This window comes from Argiope bruennichi, chromosome 7, assembly GCF_947563725.1.
Source record: "Argiope bruennichi chromosome 7, qqArgBrue1.1, whole genome shotgun sequence".
Taxonomy (NCBI): domain Eukaryota; kingdom Metazoa; phylum Arthropoda; class Arachnida; order Araneae; family Araneidae; genus Argiope; species Argiope bruennichi.
This window is the reverse complement of record NC_079157.1, coordinates 108186120-108208028: the sequence shown is the minus strand read 5'-3', so window position 1 is coordinate 108208028 and position 21909 is coordinate 108186120. Positions and strand designations below refer to the sequence as shown.

The following is a 21909-nucleotide window of genomic DNA, read 5'->3' as shown; positions in this document are numbered from 1 at the left end:
CTATTAACTACTTGCATTCACTATAACTATTAAATTATTTTATACAAATTAATTTTTAAGAATCATGAAATAGAAAAATAACACATATCTTTAAATTTTCGCTACCAGTGTTGCTAATACATAATGGATACGAATCGAACTTTTGTTATTTAGGTTATAAAAAATGATTATTTTTATAAGTTAAGCAGCAACTTTTGATGAATATTTAATTATGCTTTACATTTATTTCTTCTTACGTGCATAACGGAAGATTACCTCATTCGTTTGCATGCCAGAAAGTGGTCGGACAAAGAATCTTAACATTAACGGAAGCGATTCAGCGTTGTGTTTACCTATCCGTTGACATCCGTCTCTCTCGTCTGAAATGCTTGGCGAGAAATCGCCGTTCACCTTGGCGACCTGCCCCGACCGCCAACCCGTCGCCCGAAATCGAGCCAAGAGCGCGTGGCGGGTGCAAGAGTGCACGTGCTCTCGTAGAACCGCAGCACGACCTCCGTCGATTGGACGCGCAAGGATACCGCCCACCTCGACCAATGGCAGAGCACGAAGGGCACGAACCGCTGGATTATCGCGCCGCTAATAGCTCTGCTTGAACTTTAATGACCCCACCTCCCCTTCCACGTTATCCTTATAGGGAAGTCCGTCGTCTTGGCAACCACGAGTGGCGTTCTTTGTTGGGTGTCATAGTTCAGAACCGGGGCCACGAGCAGTTGAGATCTCGCCGCTCGGCGCGACGGGTCGCCAAAATTACGGATCAGCAGAGAGCGAGTCAACCACGTCGACGGAGCCGGGTCCGCTGTTTTTTTGTTGACGGACGGATCGTCTGAGCGAAGAGTGTGGTTTTGTTGTGTTCTAGAGTTCTTCGAGTGGGTAGATCGGAAAAGTGCCAAAAGGACTTAGTGCACTTTTTTCGTTTCACGGATTGTTTTTTATTAGAAAAAGTATTCCTTGAAATGGCCGTAAAGACTTAGTATTTTTTTTTTTTTTTAGCAAGACTTTGAAAAGTGTAACTAAGAAGACACTAAATTACATAAATTAAACATTGTGACACTACTTTTTTCCGAAATTAGACAAATAATGAAGATGGTTGTCAGGACTCGATAAACAGGACAGTTCTTGCAATTTTCTTCCTTTAACTATACGTAGTATATCTCCTTTACCTGTGTTAAATTATTGAAAATATAAAACAATGGAGAAGTTTTTTGTGACTTGACAATCTGGATTATTTTCCTAAGACCTTTCATCAACTCATATTGCCGGGAAATCACCAAAAGCAATGCCGAATTCTTTAAAGAGCTAGTATCATTTCGAGCTTGTTGATTTCTCCTGGTGTTGTTTCAAGAAAACAATCAAACTTACTAATCTTAAACAGCAGCAAGCGCATCAATTCTTGAGAATTGACAGCCTTTTGATTGTTTGGTGCATTCTTGAGTATCTGCCTGTTGGTGCAGAAAATCGAAAAAAAGATTTATTTGACTGGACTTGAAATTTGAACTTTCTTGAGTCTTCGTGTGGTGTAATCCATTGCATTATTACCAATGCTCTTTGGTTAGATCTAGTTTCAGCACAACTCTTGAACTTTCGGTCGGGGTAGAGTTTTCCTTTCTTTTTTTCTCTGTGTTGTGTAAAGGGCGTGCCTCGTGGCCGGCCTCCCGAAAGGCCAAAAGCTGTTGATCCCGGAGTGGACCGCGACCCCTGGACCGTCCCCAACGGTTCCGGGAGCCCTGCAGTTGGGGGCCTTCCATCCCTTGCTGACCAATCCTTGGAACGGACCGACCCAGGGCGGGTTCGAGCGTCGCCCGGGAACCACAACCACCGCTACCAGCCCACCGATGTCCTTGGCCGTGACGCCCTGGCGTGACCCTACAACCACTGACCCTCCGGACATAGCCCCACCCCCTCAGTCAGCCACCCCTTCTAGTTCGGACAAAAACAGTCAGGGTCAGCAGCAAATTGAATGTGTCGTCTGCGGTGACAAATCCAGCGGGAAGCACTACGGCCAGTTCACATGCGAGGGCTGCAAGTCCTTCTTCAAGAGGTCTGTCCGCAGGAACCTCACCTACACATGCAGGGGCAACAGGAACTGCCCCATCGACCAACACCACCGGAACCAGTGCCAGTACTGTCGGCTCAAGAAATGCCTCAAGATGGGGATGAGACGAGAGGGTAGGTTTGGAGGTCAGATTTGTTTCCTCCTAATCATAGTTTCTTAAAATCTTAAATAACTTTGAATGTAGACATGTTTGTAAATTTGTTGGCGTAATCTTAAGCGATTCATTCTATCAAATGTTCAAGATCACTTTATGTCGCAAACAGCTTACCAATTTGTCTTTGATTTGAAATCTTAGTATTTTGGCAATGATTTTATTTAACAATTCTTAGAAATATTTTGCAATTAAGAGTTTTTTTTAAATTAATTCTTCTTGTTTTGCTTCTCATGCTTTTTCCCCCCATTATTGGGTTTTCATAAGACTTTTAGTTTAAAAATTTCATTATTTGGTAAGAAATTTTTTTAAATGTTTGGTAGTTCTGATTGTACAACAGTATTTTGTTTTATAAATCAGAAGTATTTATTCTATGCAAACGAGATATTCAAAAAATTTTATATTTTGAATTGACACTGATATTGTATTTGGTTTTTGTATCTTAGTTGAATTCATAGATATCTTTATTTGATGATAATAATATTAAAAGCTTTGGACTTTCACTATATGGGTAATTTTTATTTTCTATTGACAAGAATTTTCAAATTTTATTTATATTCCGATCTCGTAGGGATTATCTGATATCTTTCCATTCAGAATCATATCCTAGATGAAAAAATACGCTGAAATAGATAATTTGATGCCTATTTATCAGAATTAATTTCATCAATATCAACTAAATACAAAGCGCTTGATGTTTACCTGAGGAAAATCATACTTGTTTCACGTCGTATAAAAATAATTATTTCTTAGTAGTTTTTAAGCTATCAGTTTTCCTTGTGCTTCGTTGACAGCACTGTACAATTCAAACATACAAAAGACAATAAGCGTTATAAATGATATTTTTCAATAACATTTATATATTCATGATCTAATTATAACTTAATAGTATGTACAAAGTGATCTTGGAAATTTGGTTGTTAACTCTTATAATCTAAAAGACAATATATAACCTTCAGCAAGATTTAAATATCTTGAAAAATATTTACTTAGTCATATGTATTTATTAGTAATTTAAAATATATTATTTTATCAAGATATAATATTGATTTTTCTTGCCTTTTATTAATAAATGAATTAAAAAATGGTAGTGTTATATACGCAAACAATTAATAATACTTTAGCATCTAATTTTTATCTATTTTACTTAATATGTTTTATCTATATGTTCTATTTTATAATCATTTAACAAAGTTTTTGGTGCATAATTGTCTGGTTCCTGTTTTCAATTGAAAATGCTTGACATGATTCACTTGGATGATGAGGGTATTTTGTTCTGAGTATTACAAAAAAATACCAATTTATCAATTCATTTCTATATTTCCTGTCCATCAACTGATTATAAAGTTTGCAAATCTTGTTAAATTATATATAGATACCATTTTCATATTGTGCAGGTAGTTATTTAAAAATCTTTCTTATATTGCGGAAACATTTTTCAAGTTTTACGAAACTTCACTTTTCTCTGTAGTTAATATATTTTAAATGTCAAACGATATTTAAAATATTTATCTTTTCAGAAAATATTGGTCAAAAACTTTTTCAGTTAAGGTCCGCCTAAGTTCGTTATTATTAATATTTAAATGGCCTTCATAGTATTTTTTTTAGATAATAAAATTAAGGGATGTTTATGACTATCATTTTACACCATCTTATCAATTTTCTTCAGTTTTTATCTGTTATTATATATCATTGTTTATAAATATACAGATCTCGCTAACGATATTCCTGATAAATCCTTTAAACATCTTTTTTTAATGGCTTTGAAAATGTGAAAGCTTACAAATTTTTTAATTATGTTGTTTGGTATTTTTAATTGACCTTCGAATAAGGTGACCTATTCTTTTTTTTTTTCCTTTCTTTTTTTAAAAATTATTTTGACTTATACGATTTTGAGACATTTAAACGCGTCAAAATTTTCTTCTTAATTTTTAATTCTGTAACGTAAAAAAAATTACTTTTAAATTTTATAAATATCTTTATTGAACTGAAAGCATAAAATATTCTTCCTGGAGTTAGAAAACGATGTTATATTGCCCTTTTCTTGTTCTCTAAATTATCAAAGCTGCATTTTCGTGCGAAAAAATCTGTAATTTCATCATTATGTTTGATGATAATCGAAACTGAAATTAGGCGAGAATTCTTACATGGAAATTGAACATATTTTTATTGGTAATATTTTCATATTTTATGTTAAAAGCTGATTAAATAAATTGACTACTGTTATGTGTATTTGAGTTCTGTCATCTAGCCTTAGTTAAAAGAACACATTATGTAAAAAACTAAACCTGTATAATTTCCTAATAAACAATGTTAATCTGTGAACACAAAAAATGTTAAATATCCAGTATTCCATGATCTTTTATTCAAATTTCGATCTAGTAACAGTTTGCTGGATTCACTAAAAAACCAACGCCATATTCTTTTAGCAGATTGCTAAATAATGTGGAAGAGTTATATAAGTGGGTTAGTTAAAATATTTAATGACATTAACTAAACTGCTGCATTAAACTGAACTTTTTCTCTAATGATAAATTGTTCGTTATCCTATTTCATTTTCTTCCATGTATGTAGATTTAAAATAAAGAAAACTTTTCGCAAATGATAAATTATAGACTCCAGTTGTGTAATTTACTTATCTTTCTCTAAAGAAATATCAGATGTTATGTAATTACAAAAAAAAAAAAAATAAATAAAAAAAAATCGATTGCTTGCCATTCCTAATAAAAGGTTTTCTGTACAGATTTCTACAACTAAGCATCAACACTTGATTAACATTATGTAAAAAAAATGTTGAATTAAATCGTTGCTTCGTAAAAATACTTTTAACAAGCAACGAAACTAAAAATATTAAAATGAAAATTTTATGAACATGAATTGTTTTGCAACGAATACAGTTAACTCTCAATTAACTGAGAAATTGGGTAGTCTACTAACCGTGGATATTCTAAAAATGATCTAGAATAGATTGAAACGCAAATGTTTTTGAACAATTTTTATTTGCAGCAGAAAACCTGCACATGCAATTGTGAATTAATGAATAATAAATTTGATCTAAGATTTGTAGTACATTTATCTGTATTTAATGCTTGTTGGTTCAGATTTGTACAAAGTAATTTGTACTTCTTTTTTTTATATGTGAGTAAAACTCATCTTTTATTAAATCGTGGTTGTTGTCTTTTAAAATTTTCATTATGAAAGACTGTGGATAATTGGAAATTTTTCGAGTTTGAGACTAATTTTTAATTTTTAAAGCGTATTATAATCTTTCCTCAAACCTCAGATTACTGCCAACTGCTCTGGTATCTCTCAAAGTGCTATATTATCGTTGCTTCAATACTGCAAATTGCCATTATGTTTCCTTGGTGCTTTCGCTTTACAAGAATTCTTACATCATATAACATGCTTAGTTACAGAATAAACTACAGCACATCATACTATAAGCCAACATCATTAGCTGGAAATCAAAAACGCAATCTTTCAATTTTAGTTAGTAAAGTACATCCTCATTTCATTATTCGAAAAAGAGTTTTGATGAAGTGAAATTTCACATGAAGAGTACAGCAAACCTACTAAAAGTATTTTTATTTTCTGCCTTTTTTTTCCTTTGAGAGTTTAATTATATTTATATTCCATTTTTAATAAGCAGAAACTTCGAGGACGGTCTTCGTAGATTTGTGCAATGATATCTTCCCCCCCCCCTCTTCTCAAAAAAAGTTATCCATAACATTAGTGCTTTGTTTCCCCCCCCCCTGATATACATATACAAAATAAATAAAACATGCAAAGAAAGCATTTCACTATGAGAATTAAAAACATTTTATGTAGTAATAAGGAAAAATTTCATTTAATATTACAAAATGAACTTTAATGCATTGCCATCTTCGCTATAACTAATTTAGATTGTAAAATATAAAACTCAATGATAAAGTTTTTGTTATTTATCTTAATGATATCAAAGAAACGAACACAATAACATACAGTCAAAAACTTTTATGGGCTTATGGAGAACGTGACCATAATTTTAAAAAATTCGGTCAATAGTGGCTTTTCTTTAACTTTTTTCAATTGGAATCGTATTTTAACTTCAAAAGTTTTCCGCATTTTGCATTTATAAGCGCAAACTATATTTCGAGGTATAATGTTTGCATATGAAGAGCCTCCCCCCCCCATTAATTCATAATGCACAAAAGACATTTTAAGAAACTTGTTTAAATACTCTTATTTCTAAAATTATAATGAAATACCTACTCTTAGTATGAATTCTTGAATTCTTTGGATTTTCAAATATGTATCATCGTGTCAGAATTTCTTGCTATGAGAAGTAAATCCTGACGTTGTTTAAAAATCTATGGCCCAGTAAAAAAACTTGAACTAAGATATTCATTTAATCCCTTTCCGAAAAAACAGGGTACCCCGCCCCCTTATAGAAAATATTAGCTGTTGTGCAATGAATAAATTTCTTTAAGATGACTGGAGGCTAGAGCAATACATTGTTTTAACATTAAGCACATTTTAATAATTTAATTCTGCATATAATTAAGTCTAAAAGTATTTGCCTGGAAATTAAATAACTAACAGTTATAAAATCAAATACTTTAGAAATGGCCCTGTTAGTTAAAATTCTTTAATTAAGGCATTCTCTCTAACTTAATTCTTTAACTATAATTTCAAATTCCGTATATACGGCTTAAAATATATTATGTACGCCATAAATATGTCATTCTTATGCAAATAAAACGATGGTGTCTAATATGTAACCTGACTTGAAAAACGAATGAGATAAGTCATAAAAAATAAAATCATGAATTAAAATTTGATGAAAGTTTAATAATCTTGCTTGAAATCTAACTGCATGTGCAACTTTTCCTTATTTATATTAGCAGATTATTCTAGATCTTGTATCCGAAATAAATAATTACGTCAGATATCAAAACCGTTATGTCGAAATCAGTTATATTTATTCATTTATTTCATCACTCGGTTTGGTTTTCATAAACATCTTCAACACATATGTTAAGTTTTCAGAAAAGAAGCACAGTTCTTACATCTGCTCATTGTTGGGTATTGCTTTTATCATGCAAATGTTTTCAGGAATTTCTTTGTTAATAATTAAAATGATTTGCGTAGTTTAAATTGATTTAATCAACTGCATTCATTTTATTTTTCATTCATCATTTAATTTTTTAAATTACATCTTTTGATTGATATTTAAAATAAATTTAAATAATTATTCTTTAAATTGTAGTACAAAGTGGCCGCAGGTAATTTATCTCCGTTCAGAGCTACGATTAGCATAAGAAATGATGATGGGCAGAAGAACACTAAACCTTGGCGGTGTGTGTTTCAGAAAATAGAGAAAAGAATGATTTTAGAATGATCAGAACATTACAGCGTGGTAATATTTTAACTTCGATTAGTCTCTTTTGTCTTCATTTACCCGTTATATTCTGTGTTCAAAGAATTTTACATCACAGAATTAACAAAAGGAATGCTAGTGTAATTTTATTTATTTCATTAATAAATCATTCTTTTTAGTTAAGGTGAAAGGAAAATTTCTAGCTCGAGGCATTACTACAAATTGCATTTTAAGTATTGTTACGAATTGTGTTTAAAATAAATTGAAAAATATCATTAATGTTAAAGAAAAATGAACACAGGAATAAAATTGATACCAATGAAAAATTAATCTTTTTGATTATAAATTGACGTAGAAATAGTTTTTGTGTGATAATATGATCTGATCTGATCTGATTGAGGAAAACCCTAAAATATGCATTCATTTTAAAGTAATTAGAAATCGAATTGAAATTTTGAAACAAATTGTCTGATTACTTTCTGCCCAAGAATTACATTCGTGCCAAATGAACCTACAAATTATTTTAAAAAATAACTCATTACAACAACAACGGACTTTGCACCTTGTAGGGTGATTTGAATGAATTTTGCAATTTATAATTAGTATACAGCTCGTAAACCGTATACCGTGTAAAATAAAATGAAATGTACTATAATTTATACATAATAAAATATTTGGAATATGGTGTCCAGAAATTGTGAACAAGGAAAAAATGTTATATCTAACATTAATATGAAAATTATTAAGTTTATCGCATGCATTTTTGTGTATAAAATGAATAATTTTATCATCCTTGAATTTTCTTAGAAATGTGCTTGAAAATTGCTTGAAAGTTTTCGAGGAGCCCTACTATTTCTACTTTTTTGATATACTTTAATTCTTTTTCTTTAATATGTAATTTAATATTAACAAAAGCATATTTAAATTTTAACTACCAGATTTAGCAACTGGATTAAGAATCGGCTTTTTAAATTTCCTGTTCATTTACTGTATAAATCAGTGTTTTAGTATTATATTTGGCAGAAGATTCTTACAGTTTCTTAATATGCAGTAAAATCTTTATAAAAGCGCTATATGATTAAATTTAAATATTTTTGCACTTATTTTATAGTATCAAGCGCAATCAAAAGCTAATCTAAAATAGTTAGCATTTCTTGATACAAAGCCATGAGTTAACAGTTTTATTGATTAACGAACATAGATATACATTTCGCCTACAGATAATAAACATTAGAATAAGACAATCAGAACCAGTTATTATGTAGAACCTTAATTAAAATCTCTTATTTATGCCTTGTATACATAAGTATTATTTTAAACAGAGATTTATCTTGTTAAGCTATTAGAATAAAGCAATAAACTTCAACTGTGAAGTCACAGCCATATGAACTGAAAGCATTTTCTATTTTTTTAAACCTTTTGCATTGTACTGAAAAGCTACAATTTTATATTTTTCTACAACCAATTATAAACTTTATCTTTGTTAATTCCAGCAACTTATAACAATTTACAATGTATTCTAATTTATTTAATTTTTTTATAAAAAATCAGAAAACAAAAGCGTTGATGAAAGCATGAATCAACATTATTCTAAAATAATAGCTTTTAAATTTTTCCGATTCGTTTTGCAAATAAATAAGAATGAAAACATCGAAACAACCTATAAATTTCACGAATCATTTCTCGCTAGAATTACTGAAATAAAAAGTAATATATCTCTCATTACTTTAACATCACTGGGATTTCTATCTTTAAATAATGTTTTATCCATTTCATTCTTTTATTTCGAAAATACAAATCTAATGCTTACTAGCTTCAACCGTATAATTTGGTTCGAATACTGGCAACTAATAGAATTTTTATTAGAGGAAAAATTGAACCGTTGAACCTAAATTTAATTAGTGCTTTGAGCATTCGAGGTTTAAAATAAATCAAAGGTGAAACATTTTATTCGTTATTTCATATACTAGTGGTTAAATTGCTCTGAAAAAGTGTTCAGTGAATTATGGCAAGGGAGGATTTGTGTTTGTTGGTCGTTTTGTTGTAGACAAAGGATTAAATCATTTTATCTTGGTATATTCATACGTTGGAATCTTTTACTCTTTATGTATTATATTTCATTGTTTTATGACTCTAGGATCTAAAATCAGTCTGTGCTAAGCTGAACTATGATGATTATACGGTGCTTTTAAATTTAATAGACTATGGCTAAGTCGTATATGAAAAAGCAATTGTTCGCAAGTTCTGAAGCAAGAAAGAATTGGTGTGAAAAGTTGAATTAAATTAATGTACTGAATATGTATCTCATTTCAACCAATTTTTTCCTAACAATAAACTTCTTTACATTCTTAGAATTTTTTTTTTCTTCAGAAATATGCATTGTTACAAATTTCTTCTACTACTTTTATTTTACTTGATTAAATTAATCAAAATATCCTGCTTTATTAAATTACCCGCTTTTGCTAGTATTCATGCATCTGATAATAGAGTTGTTTACTGAGATAAAAGAGTTGAATATTGAGATAAAACGAATTTATATCACTTTCTTTTAATATCTTGTTCTTTTAGAATAAAACATTTATATGAGAATAAAGTAATGTAATAGCGTTATTTACACAGTTACAAGAAGTCACGATATCTTGAGTATTTTAAATAACACTTATTAACTAGAAACTTTATTTTTCTACAGTTATATTTTTATACTCGAATATTTATATCGATTTGATTATATTTTGTTATATTTTTTTTTGTAGTAAAATTCCAAGTGCCAGATTTTCACCATTTTTCTTTACAGATTTCATTGTTATTTTAAAAAGTTGTAAGCGATATTTTTCTTGTATTAACTAAACATATAACAGAAAATGAATGCAAAGTACTAAAACTTTTCCAAATGATCTGATTTTTCCATCTTAATTCTGAATGTAAATTTTAATTTTTCTAATCAAGATTTGAGTTATATATTTTAATCTAATCTCACTAAATATTTCATCTTTATTTTTCCTTGCAGAGTTTAAATTAAAATTGTCTGCTGTTTTTTATTCTGATTGTCTGCTGATTTTTATTCTGATACAAAACTGTAACATGGAAATTAAAAAAAAAATTTTTAAAAATCATTGGAAAGTCTGATTTTTCGAACTCTTTTATGATCCTCTCGTGATCCTTTAATTTTTTTATGCGCAGCTCTCTTATTAACTTAAATAGATCTCTTTTTCATATGATAATTTATGTACCATTTTCACTTAATATTATAAGTTTATTGTTTTCTGTAATTATAAGAATCCGCAAACGATATTTTATTTCAGTTTCAACTAAAGGATACTAAAAATATTTTCCAGAAAATCGACTGGTGATCAACTTTTTCAAACTGATTTCTAATTGTGTACATCTGTTTTGCTGTCTAGAAATTTTATTATACCTTTTAAATAAAATTCTGTCTAAATTTCTCTATCATTTTTATTTAACTCAGCTGAATCTTACATTGTTTTCGACTATATATAATTCTAATTATTTTTTAAAAATTCCAAATGATATTATATCTTAATTTAAACTAGGCATATAAAGTAAAAGAGCAATAAGATAACTGAAAGTTTTGAACAAATTCGAATATAAACAATCCTGGGTTTTGATCCCTCATCCTCCCGGCTTTTTTGATCTAGCAATTTTGAATTTGGCGTGCATCTCTAACTTAAATTTTATACATTCATTTCCCCCATTTAAATAGCAATTTCTAGATCCTTTTTTTAATAATCTAAAATTTATATTGGCTATTATCATTTATTCTAAAATGATAATAGCTTAAATATCGTTAAAATATCGTTGCAAATTTAAAAAATTGCCTACGATATTTTATTCTAGAAATAACTAGATATTTTAGACTTTAAACAATAATTTATTCTAATAGTATTCTAAATTATTCTAGTATTCTAGTATTCTAATTTATCCTAATGATTCTTTTTTTTTTCTTTCTATTATCCACTTATATCCAAATGCATAGTACTGCAATTCTAATATCTAAAAATTTTCTTATTTCTTATAAAGTGAAATTCCGTGTATGTTACTCCTTCACTTTTATCAAAGTGAACTAAATTTTACATTGTCTTTTGCTATCGTTTATTTAATCTTTAAAAAAAAAGAAAGAAAGAAAGGAGGAGAATTCAAACGATATTACATCCTAGTTTCAACTAGACCCATAAAACGAAATGGTAACAAGGTATTAAAAGTTTTCTACGAAATCGAACAGACGATCCGATTTTTCGAACTTTTTTTGCTTAAATCTCAAACTGATCCTGCGGTTTTTGGTAACGCATCCGCGGTTTTCTGGTTCAAGTATTCCACCTGCTTATTGCGAGTCATTTGGACTTCACAAAACGAAACTGATTTTGGTTCAGGGGTGGTGTGTTCTCGCCGTGGGCGCTTGTGTTTTCGAAGAAGGGCAGACGATAGGAGAAAAAAAGAAAAGAAAAATGGTTGGTGGTTGTAGCGTGGGAAAAGCCCGCAGCGTTTGGGTGACCTTATCGGAATGAGATAAATAGGGAAAACGGAATTGGTTTTTCTTCGAAAAAACAAAGCTTTGGTAAGCAAAGCAAAACGGCGAGTTATCTTTAGAAGTGAGTAGATGAAATAGGGCGGCGGTTAATTATACTGAACAAAGCCACACAAACTGTTCTACTATTGTTATTTAATTTTAGAATAATAAAGTGTTATTTTCGGAGTGTTTCTTTTCTGTTACTCCTTTTACTTCGCACTTATTGAATACAGCATTTGATTAAAAAAAATATGCAATATCCTGTCTAAGAATGGTGAACTTAATTGAAAGTTTTTTTTTTTAAATAAAACAATCGATTTGTTTATATATATATATATATATAATATACCTCGACTTTTAAGTTTTTGCTCTAAAATTAAAGTAGAATTATTTCCCATTGAAATTAAATAAAATGCTTTGATCCTACAGGATGTCCGAGAAATCTTGGATGGATTATGTAAAAACAAAAACTGTAAGATAGAAAGTATCTTTAATTGCTTACATTAGAGTTGCTAAATCTGAAAGCAATATCCTTTGACTGCGCAGAATGTGTCCAAACAATACTCAAATACACACAATGCATTAGCAAGCACTTGAAGTGTTACATATTGAATAGCAGCTGGAATATGTAGCTGTAGATTTTGCATATTATTTCAATGTATCTGATACAAAAAAAAAAAATAATCTATGGAAATGAATTTTGAAAATCATATGGAATTAGTGAAATTTTCTCATTAAATCATCCCTAGATCATACATAGCGTCATCTATCGGATATTGAGAAATAACAGTGTTGTAGAGTTAAAATTTTGTGAGTCATGTTAGAAATAATATGCAGTAACAAAAAAGCGCCATTTTTCTTTTCCATATTTTTTGTGTGTCCAAGAATTTACGGATACCTCGTAGGATTTACTTTATAAATACATTTTAGAATTAACAATAAAATAGTTGTTAGGAAATATTATTAAGCGCAAAAATGAATATTCCGGTTTTAGAAAGATTCTGAGCTGAATATTGCTCGCGTCATTAAGCGTTATAATTCGTCGCAGATAAATATGAGAAATAGAACTATAAGAATGTGTATTGGTCAAATAAGCGAACAAAATTATGGTTTAAATATATAGTTTATTTACTTATAATACCTGAAAATACTGCTACCGGTATTTTCTTTCGCATTTCTAAAACAACTAACAAAAATAAATACTTCTAAATTTGTCAAACTGCTGAAGTTTTTTGTTATAAAGTAGAAACGAAAATATTTCTTTAAGAATAAAATTCTTTGAAATTGAAATAATCCAATTATAAATTTACAGCTTAAAAGAACGATTTTATTCGTGAATTTCCAATAATGTAATCGGTTTGAATCCTGAATATTTTGTAGATTTATTACTATGTTTATGTAAGCCATGCCTTTTGAAATTTTTGCTTAACCCTTTAAAGGGCCATTTTTTTTCTAGTCGTATTATGTTAAAATATTTTCAGGCTTGAAATCAGAATAAGGAAAGGGATTCACTTAATTTATTACATAAATTTAATTCGATTAATTAATTAATTTGGTTAATTAATAATTAAGTACAAATCGACACATCATTTTGTGTGGGATAAAGAACTGAAGTATCTTAGTTTCTGTTTTACTAAAAAAATTTGTCAGAACTTATGCCAAACTACATAATTTTATACAAAGATTGATAAATTTGGTGGGAAGCATACTTCCCACGGCCCTAGAAAGGGTTAAATTAAGTGAAGATTGTGGAATTATGTCCTTAGGAGATATAAGTTTCTGATTTTGAAAGCATTTTTACATTGCATAAAGCTAAATATGTTTTTCACTATGTTTAACAGCGGGAGATCCCCCCCCCTTGCAATCTTTTCGTATATTACACTATACGGCGCGTTTTATATTTTGCTATGTTTATTATGTATTTGGATATTTGGTATGGTTGGTATCAAATTAAATATGCTTGGATTAGATCAAGTATACTTGTGTGTAAAATCAAATATGCATTAGGGATTTTTTTTTCCTACGACAGACAGAATTTTCAGAATGTGATTCAAGTTTGTTGTCAAAGTCACATATTAAATCCCATTTCTGCAGCTTAGTGCGTTCACATACCCGAATAAATAGATCAATAAACAGTCAACTCTTTGCTGGATTCGGGTCAAAAATTTATATCAATCCGAATGTTATATTTCAGCCATCTTTTTTATGGTATTTTTGATTTATTGTGTCAACTATGCCATGCGAATAAGAGAACAAATTCTTTTTTTATATATAGGTTTCGTGTAAAATGTTGAGAAGGTCTATGATTTTGGCAAAAAGTCTAAATCTTGAGTTTCAGTCGTCTCGTTTGTTTGCAGTATCGTGTCCATAGACTTATGAACGCGATATTGTAGATTTTTTTTTTATTCAAGTAAATATTTAAAAAAGATTTTAAAAAAACAGATTGTTTTTTTTTTATATATATGTTGATGGTTACTCTGATGCCGGGAAAAGGGAATACTTGCTTGGATTTAAAGTTTCCCTAAGTTAATACAGAGGAAATTTTTTTTTTTTAAAAAAAGAGAGTATTAAATTATGACAAAGCCACTTCAATAAAATAAATTCATCAAAAGAATACTTTTGTGGAAAACCCCGCTAAAAACATGTTTCTAAACTTGTTCCCTTGCGCCAGTTTTCAGCTTGGCAAACAAAGCTTTTCCAAGCGAACAACCGATCTCTTGAACACGTTGTTGACCTAAGTAATTATTATTAAAAGTAATTATTACTTAAACGATACGATCTCTTGTCTGTAATTAAGATGCGAATTATTTTGCGCTATTTTTCCTGGCACTCTTTCTATAATCGGCATCATTAAAGAATCTATGCGCGTCTGAGTTCATGGTGTATATATCCAATTTATGCAACTTCAACGGCAACATTTTGATAACTCCATTGCATGAAGTTTTGAACGATGAATTTCTGCAACATGTGGATTCGTTTTGCATAATATTAAGACTAATAAAACTTTCACAACGCCTTCTTGATTTATGGACAAAAAAATTAAACTGGTATCAAATTTTTCAATAAAATTTCTCTATAAATGCCTTTAAAACAAAATTTTATGAATCTTTTCAATTTATCATTAATTTATATTTTATTTTCTTATTTATTCTCCTTTTTTGTTGTTGCAACAAAATCTTTTCGAGTTAATAGGAAAAAAACCCCACAAAACTTATTCCATTTTAAAATGAGCGTGAATTGAAAAAAAGATAAGAAGTCCTATTCTAAAGGATTCTTTTAGTGCTCAGTTAGCATAAATTTTCTTGCATTGGACTTTGTATCATAGAATTATTGGTAGCCTATGTACTTGTCTATGTTCATTCTATGTACTCTATTCATAAACAATGCAATATTTATTTCATATTTCTTATTTAATTAACGTAAATAAAATAAAGAATTCTTTGCTTCATAGAAAAAGTTTTGCATTTCTGAAAACTATTTTGCATCGAATTAATGATATTTACCGATACCAACTGCCATAATCGTCGACATTTATATATGACTGTCTTAGAGCATGATAGTTATAATCCGATAGTAGTTTTCGGTTGTGACTTCCGACTACTTTTCAATAAAAATTCAGCAGTCAATCATTAACTTGATATTGTAGCCTGACTATAAGCCTATCTCAGTATGTTTGTTTTTTATCTATCAAACCGTAGATTTTGAAGTCGTCTAGAACTGATATGACTCTCAATACATAGGCTCAAATATCTGTATTATGAAACAATAGATTAATGATCTATCTGAATTTTCGCATAGATTTCATCAATGATGGTTTCCAGCTCGGTAGTCTAGGTAGCTGCCTAGAGTTGCTGGGCTGTGATGGGACCCTCAGCATATCGACTAAAAAATATTATACACTTGGTTCCCAAATAAATACTTATGTGAGAGGAATAAAATAATAAATTATACAATACTAAAATAATATTAATAACATTAATATTAACTTTGTCAAGTATAATCAATCAGATTCTTGTATATTTCATTATGCTCACTTTATTATTAGAATATTTTTAAACTCCAATCATCTGTCTAAATACTATTGCGTTCAGGCTAAATGCAGGGCAGTCATGAATTATAATGGTTAATTAATAATAACATATGCCTTTTTCATAAAGTTATTCAAAATCATCCTAAAATAGATTATTAACACGTTAAGTTAAAAATATGCTGAAATATTCAAATGATTTCATCCTATTTCCATCATTTAAACGATCAGTTTATTAAAAGATGGACCTCATACTACTAACTGCCTATGGGCGCTTAATGTCTAAATATCAAAAGTATTATCACTACTTTTAATTTGCTCCATGGTAATAATATTGTTTAGTAATATTTAGTATAATATTTTTGTGGCAACCATCTGTACATGTAAAACGCTTAAGTATGTGGTACAGAATTCGCTGTTATTACATATTATTATATGGCAACAGTCTTGTGTAAACAAAGAAATCTGCGAACATTTTCAGATTGCTTCATTGGACGTTTTTACGGTAGTACTTAATTCATTGCTTCGCTAATTAATAAAGCTGCTAAATATTAGAAATGATCTGATTAGAGCTCACTTTATTCACTCAGAGGGAAGAAGATGCAAAAGAAATCAAGAAATGGACATCAAACTAAATTTAATCTAGCGCGAAAATAGGCATCATTATTGGCAGATGGATAATTGCTATAATTTACTTATTTCACAAAAATATTTTTTGCATTATTCTTAAAATTCAAAAATTAACTTTTTTAATGATATTAATTCATTTTTGAACCATGTTTTCTGTCTTCTTAATTTTTAAGCGTAATACATAATTTGCAACAATGAATTTTAAATGTTATGAAATTCAAATTCATCCATCAAATGCTTGTTTTTACCATGTTAAAATTTTAACTTCCACTTTTATTTTGTAGTATATACATTTTCTGATTGGCACGCGTTAAAATTTTTTTGATTCTTTCAGTTTATTTCAGTTTTCGGTCTTATTATATACCAAGGCGAAAATTAAATATATAATATGTGCATTTCACATTAATATTTAACAGCTTAAAAAGTCAATAATTATGTTAACAAGTTAGTCTCCGAACGCGACTTGTTCGATTCTAGTTGCATAATGCCGTTAAAATAACAAGCATTGCCTATTGAAATATATAGTCTTTAATTTTTTATTGTTCACTTAATATTACATATAAACACTGATATTTTTACGGGAATTAAAATATAATTATTTGCATTGAGGAAACATAGCTGTGGTCATTGCTTCAACCATTCTTCTGAAATAGAATGGGCAGATAATGGAGACGATTCAGAATAAGAAATGTCTCTGTAATAAACAAATATTTAAGCAGTAAGTCATTGGTACTTTGCATAATGTCGTGATAACTGTTCGAACAGACTTTTAGTGGACGCCCGTCCGGTCGACACCTCAGAAATAAGTTTTTTTTTTTCTCCTGTTCTTCAAGAAGGGTGTTAACTGAGGTGAAACTATCATTTCAGACCTTATTGTCATCTATCCATCATATTAGTGTTTCAGGAAACATCTGCTTTTGTCATGAAAAAAAGACCCTGATTGAGCAAATGAAAGCACGGTTAAGCGTGTAACACTTAGCGCCTTCGTGGACCATCTTGGTACTTTTGTAGGCTGCAACTGTTGAAGATAATCATGGGAAAAATTGCATTTTTTTATCTATCTTTTTATTTTTTATGAAGTTTAGAAAGTATTGTAAATATCAGAAATTCGACTTTGACATTTTGTTGAATTTCCATACTTTAAACCGCCATGAATTCAAATAAATCGTATTTGGAATTATGTATATTTGTCTCTGAACATGATAACTCAGAACGAAAAGAATTAGACATATCGAATTCGATGTGCGATTTTCTCGTCAAAATTGCCCGTTTCCCATCAAATGTTAGCCGAAATTGGCCAAGTCAGTTTTCTTGTCTGGCTTCTGTATATGTACAATAAACTAGGATAAACTTTTGTTTTACAGGAATTGTAGATTTAAATCACATCTTCGATGAAATTATCCAAAACGAAGGAATACTTTTCAAAATGTATATTCCATTCTTAAAAGCTAAACACAAAACGGCCATATTTGTAAGCATATAACAATTTCCAGAATTTTCAGGTGAGATTTCTTGAATTATTGTATTCACATCCATAAGAAAAGCAGGCATTTTGACAAGAAACATGTCAAAGGGCTCGAGGTAATCTAAAACTTTCAATCTAAGTCGAATACTTTTAATATTTATGATATTATGTGAGAATAACTGAGGTCTCTCTGAAACATCCACTTATGCCCTTTAATAATGATAATTTCGATCAGTGGGTTTTGTCCAGGCAAGTGCCATCATAAACAATAACAATAATAATGCTCAAATTTTAATATCCGAATCCAACACCTAACTATTTTTTCTAGCCTCTTGTACCACCCAGTGAAATCAAACTTTGTTATAGAGTTATAATTTTAATAGCTAAGTCACATACCAAATTTCATTTTCCTGTATTCATTTCATTTTTAAGTAATCATGTTTACATAGATAAAAATGTATAAACCGATAGTTTTTTGATAGATTTATTCTAGAATTTAATACGGATCTAAATTCTGTGAGCTAAGCATGTGTACAAAATTTTATCAAAAACGCTTTGATGAAATTTGGGGCTTCCCCATTTTGTAGTTAGTTAATCTGTAGCCTTGCACTTAGGAAGACTGACAAACTTTCTGTGAATGAATTACTTACAAAATTTAATAGGAATCTACAACTGCAGGCTAAAAAGCGCATAATACATTCCTCCTATTTAACTCAAGGCGTTTTTTAGCTATCGCATTCACAGACACACTATCAAAATTCCAAAAATGTGTTTTCCGGATTTATGGAGGTGTAAAACATGAAGATTCGATAAAATCCCGAAGCAAAAAATTTTCGACGATTACAACATTTCCTCATATATAATTATTAAATAAGTTATTCCAAAAAATATGGAAATAATAACCGCTACAGTTCCTCCTACATATTTTTTTACATACTGTGGCATTAACAAGACCTTCTTAGAAGTCCAATCAATGATTCACAAAGTAAGGCATCGTTCCCATCACTGATCATTTTGACACATCGTTCATCCAGGCCGAATGGTTTCGTAGCGATATGTATCACAATGATGCCGATCGCCATCTGTTTCTCAAACAGGAGAGGTCAAATGCGCTTGAACTCCCCTCAATTATGGGTTAAATTGCACTGTTCAGATCTTTAGCAGATTGACCAGACCTTGGGAGAATCATAAGAGAGCAGAATGTTCACACGATGAATTTCGTGAACGACTGGTATTGAATGCAAGGGTTTTTATTGGAATCTTTTTTGGAGGAAATATATGGAGTAAATAGCTTCATATCACAAACAGTGGAACCTTGCTAAGGCGTATAATTCGTTCTCCAATCTTAGATATAATGCAAAACATTTTTTTTTTTTCAATAGGACTCAGTGAAAAATTAGACAGTGCCTTCCCTTTCAAACAAATTTATAATAATGTAATTTATGATTTATTATGCAGTCTTTTTTAAGCAAAAGATGTTTGTCATTGGCTACGCTTCAAAATTTGGCGAAAATGAAATACAGCATTATCATTAAATGAATTTGTGGCGAGCATAGCTACTGACTTACTATGGCGAGGACTTTTAACATACAATGCAATAATTTCCCATGCTCTCAGCCCTTTCCTTATTTTACTATTAGATTATTGCTTTGTTGGATCTATTATCTCTTTCTTTCCTGGGCAAGTCTCCATCGCAGCTTTTTTTCGTAAGACAGAATGCAATTCCAATTTCTTCAGCAGTTCTGTTCTTACATCAGCTCATCGATGTCGTTGTTTTCTACCTCTAGCCCCATAATTTTGGCCAGAAACACAATCTCATCGAATGAGGTTTCACAGTTGTTAGCTCAAATCTGTTGGAGTTGCGTTTGGCAATGCTATTTGGCCAAATTTCTTTCATATAGACATGAAGCTGCTCTTCAAACATGCGCTTAACACAACTGATACAGGCCAATTCAGCATGTCCCGCTTCGATGTCTCTTTACGACTTGGTCTGCGAAACATCGCTCGTAATGAGAAGTATTAAGCAAGATTGGATTACAATATAAAGCTTTGAAAGATTAGAATTTATATTATTAAAAAAAAATGTTTTATGGAATGGCTAGCACTGATTTATCCTCAGCATTATTCATTTTCTTTTCAGACACTTTTTTTTTGTAATGTTATTAATAGTAATATATTTATTATTATTATTGCTTTGCTTCTAAAAAATTTCGCCAAGACAAATATTATTTGAAATGTATTTTCCTGATATATATATATATATATTTAGCTTTTTCTTAAAATTTAATTAAGGAAAATTCAGGAATTATAAATAAGAGAGCATTAGATTTTTAATAAATTGGCGAAATAAACATTAATCAAAGTTATTTTTTTATGTACATATTGTTATATATTCCCAGTTTTTAACATAACTTTTAATTACTCATGCATCTTCTGAATTTTCCATTATTTTTTACGTATTTTGAAGCCATTTTCTTTTTAAATTTTAAGCTGTTAAAATTAATGGCATCATTAATTCTCAAGCAAAATTCACCCTAGTGACAAAATATCATAAAATTAATTCAAATTGCCTTATTGCTACTTTCTATATTTCTATTGTGTTTCTTAATTTTTCATAAATGTTAATTTAACCTTTCTGCAAAATTTGCTGATAACTTTTAAAACAAAAAAAGGCAAAAAAGAATTATATAATTTTCAAACTCAAAATAGAAATTCAAATTAAATCTTTATTTTCAAAATTATTAAAAGTGAAAATTTCTTGATACGCAAGATGCTTATAAAAGAAAACATAATTTGCGAAACACATTTTAAAATGTTGGAATCGATGCTTTTTTTTTTCAGTTATGGTAGCATTTAACAATTTTTAACTAGCAGTTTTTCAGTCCAAACAAATGTCAAGAGCCTCATGCTATGAACTATGCCATCGCGTTAACGCATCAAAAAAAAAAAAGAAATGATTCCAAAAATAGACCAAAACATTCAGTAGAGAGCGGGAGAGAAAAGAATGAAAGGTTTTAGCACATTAAGGTTAGAATGTTTCTCTAAATTGCACTCTTTATTTAAAAAAAAAATAATAACTTCTTTATGCATATTAAAAATAATAAAATAAAAAAAAATCATGACGTTACTTAAGAAAATTTAATTCAGAAAAATTCCTTCACGTGTAGAAAGGAGTTTAGCACAAAAGAGCTAACCCAATTAACAGATCTTGGGAAAATAAGAAAAGCGTGATAGTTAACTGCGACCGCAGACGATCACGGAGCGAGACGACTCGAGAATCTGACCCTTCGGTTCAATGGCTTTAACTATGACCGCCTTAACTCGGGGATCGCATTTTCCTGGTCTGAAGAAGTCTTTTTCCAGTAATTGAGGGCGAAGTTTTGGGAGAATTTTAATTCTGTGTTAGATCAGGTGACCCAAATGGGGTAGCTGCTTCTTTGGTGCTTTTTTTTTTTTTTTTGCTTCATCAAAATTGTTACCGTGTGTCATTTCCACGCTAGAGGAAATGCAAGGTTTAAAGGGAAGATACTGCATTTTGTAACGCTCTCGGCACTTTCAGCAGTGTCTGAACTTATTATCACCGAGTAAACAACGTTATTTATCATAAAATTCAGGTTTTTAACATGCATTTACGCGCTAAATGGTTCTTGAGACATGATGGATGGTTATGAGAAATTTTCTAAAAAAAAAATGGTCACG

At 30.0% G+C, this 21909-nt stretch overlaps 1 protein-coding gene across 2 annotated transcripts in view; it reads left to right on the top strand.

The window, feature by feature from the left end:
* Positions 1-493: 493 nt before the first annotated feature.
* The window catches only part of LOC129975220 (nuclear receptor subfamily 2 group F member 1-A-like), a 110468-nt gene continuing 89052 nt past the window's right edge, over positions 494-21909 (top strand). The window contains exon 1 of one of the 2 annotated variants that reach the window (XM_056088217.1): positions 494-2178. In XM_056088217.1, coding sequence (XP_055944192.1) covers positions 1833-2178 — 346 coding nt within the window. In that variant the 5' untranslated portion in view covers positions 494-1832. The remainder of the gene's footprint in view (positions 2179-21909) is intronic. The other variant, XM_056088218.1, reaches the window with a different exon arrangement.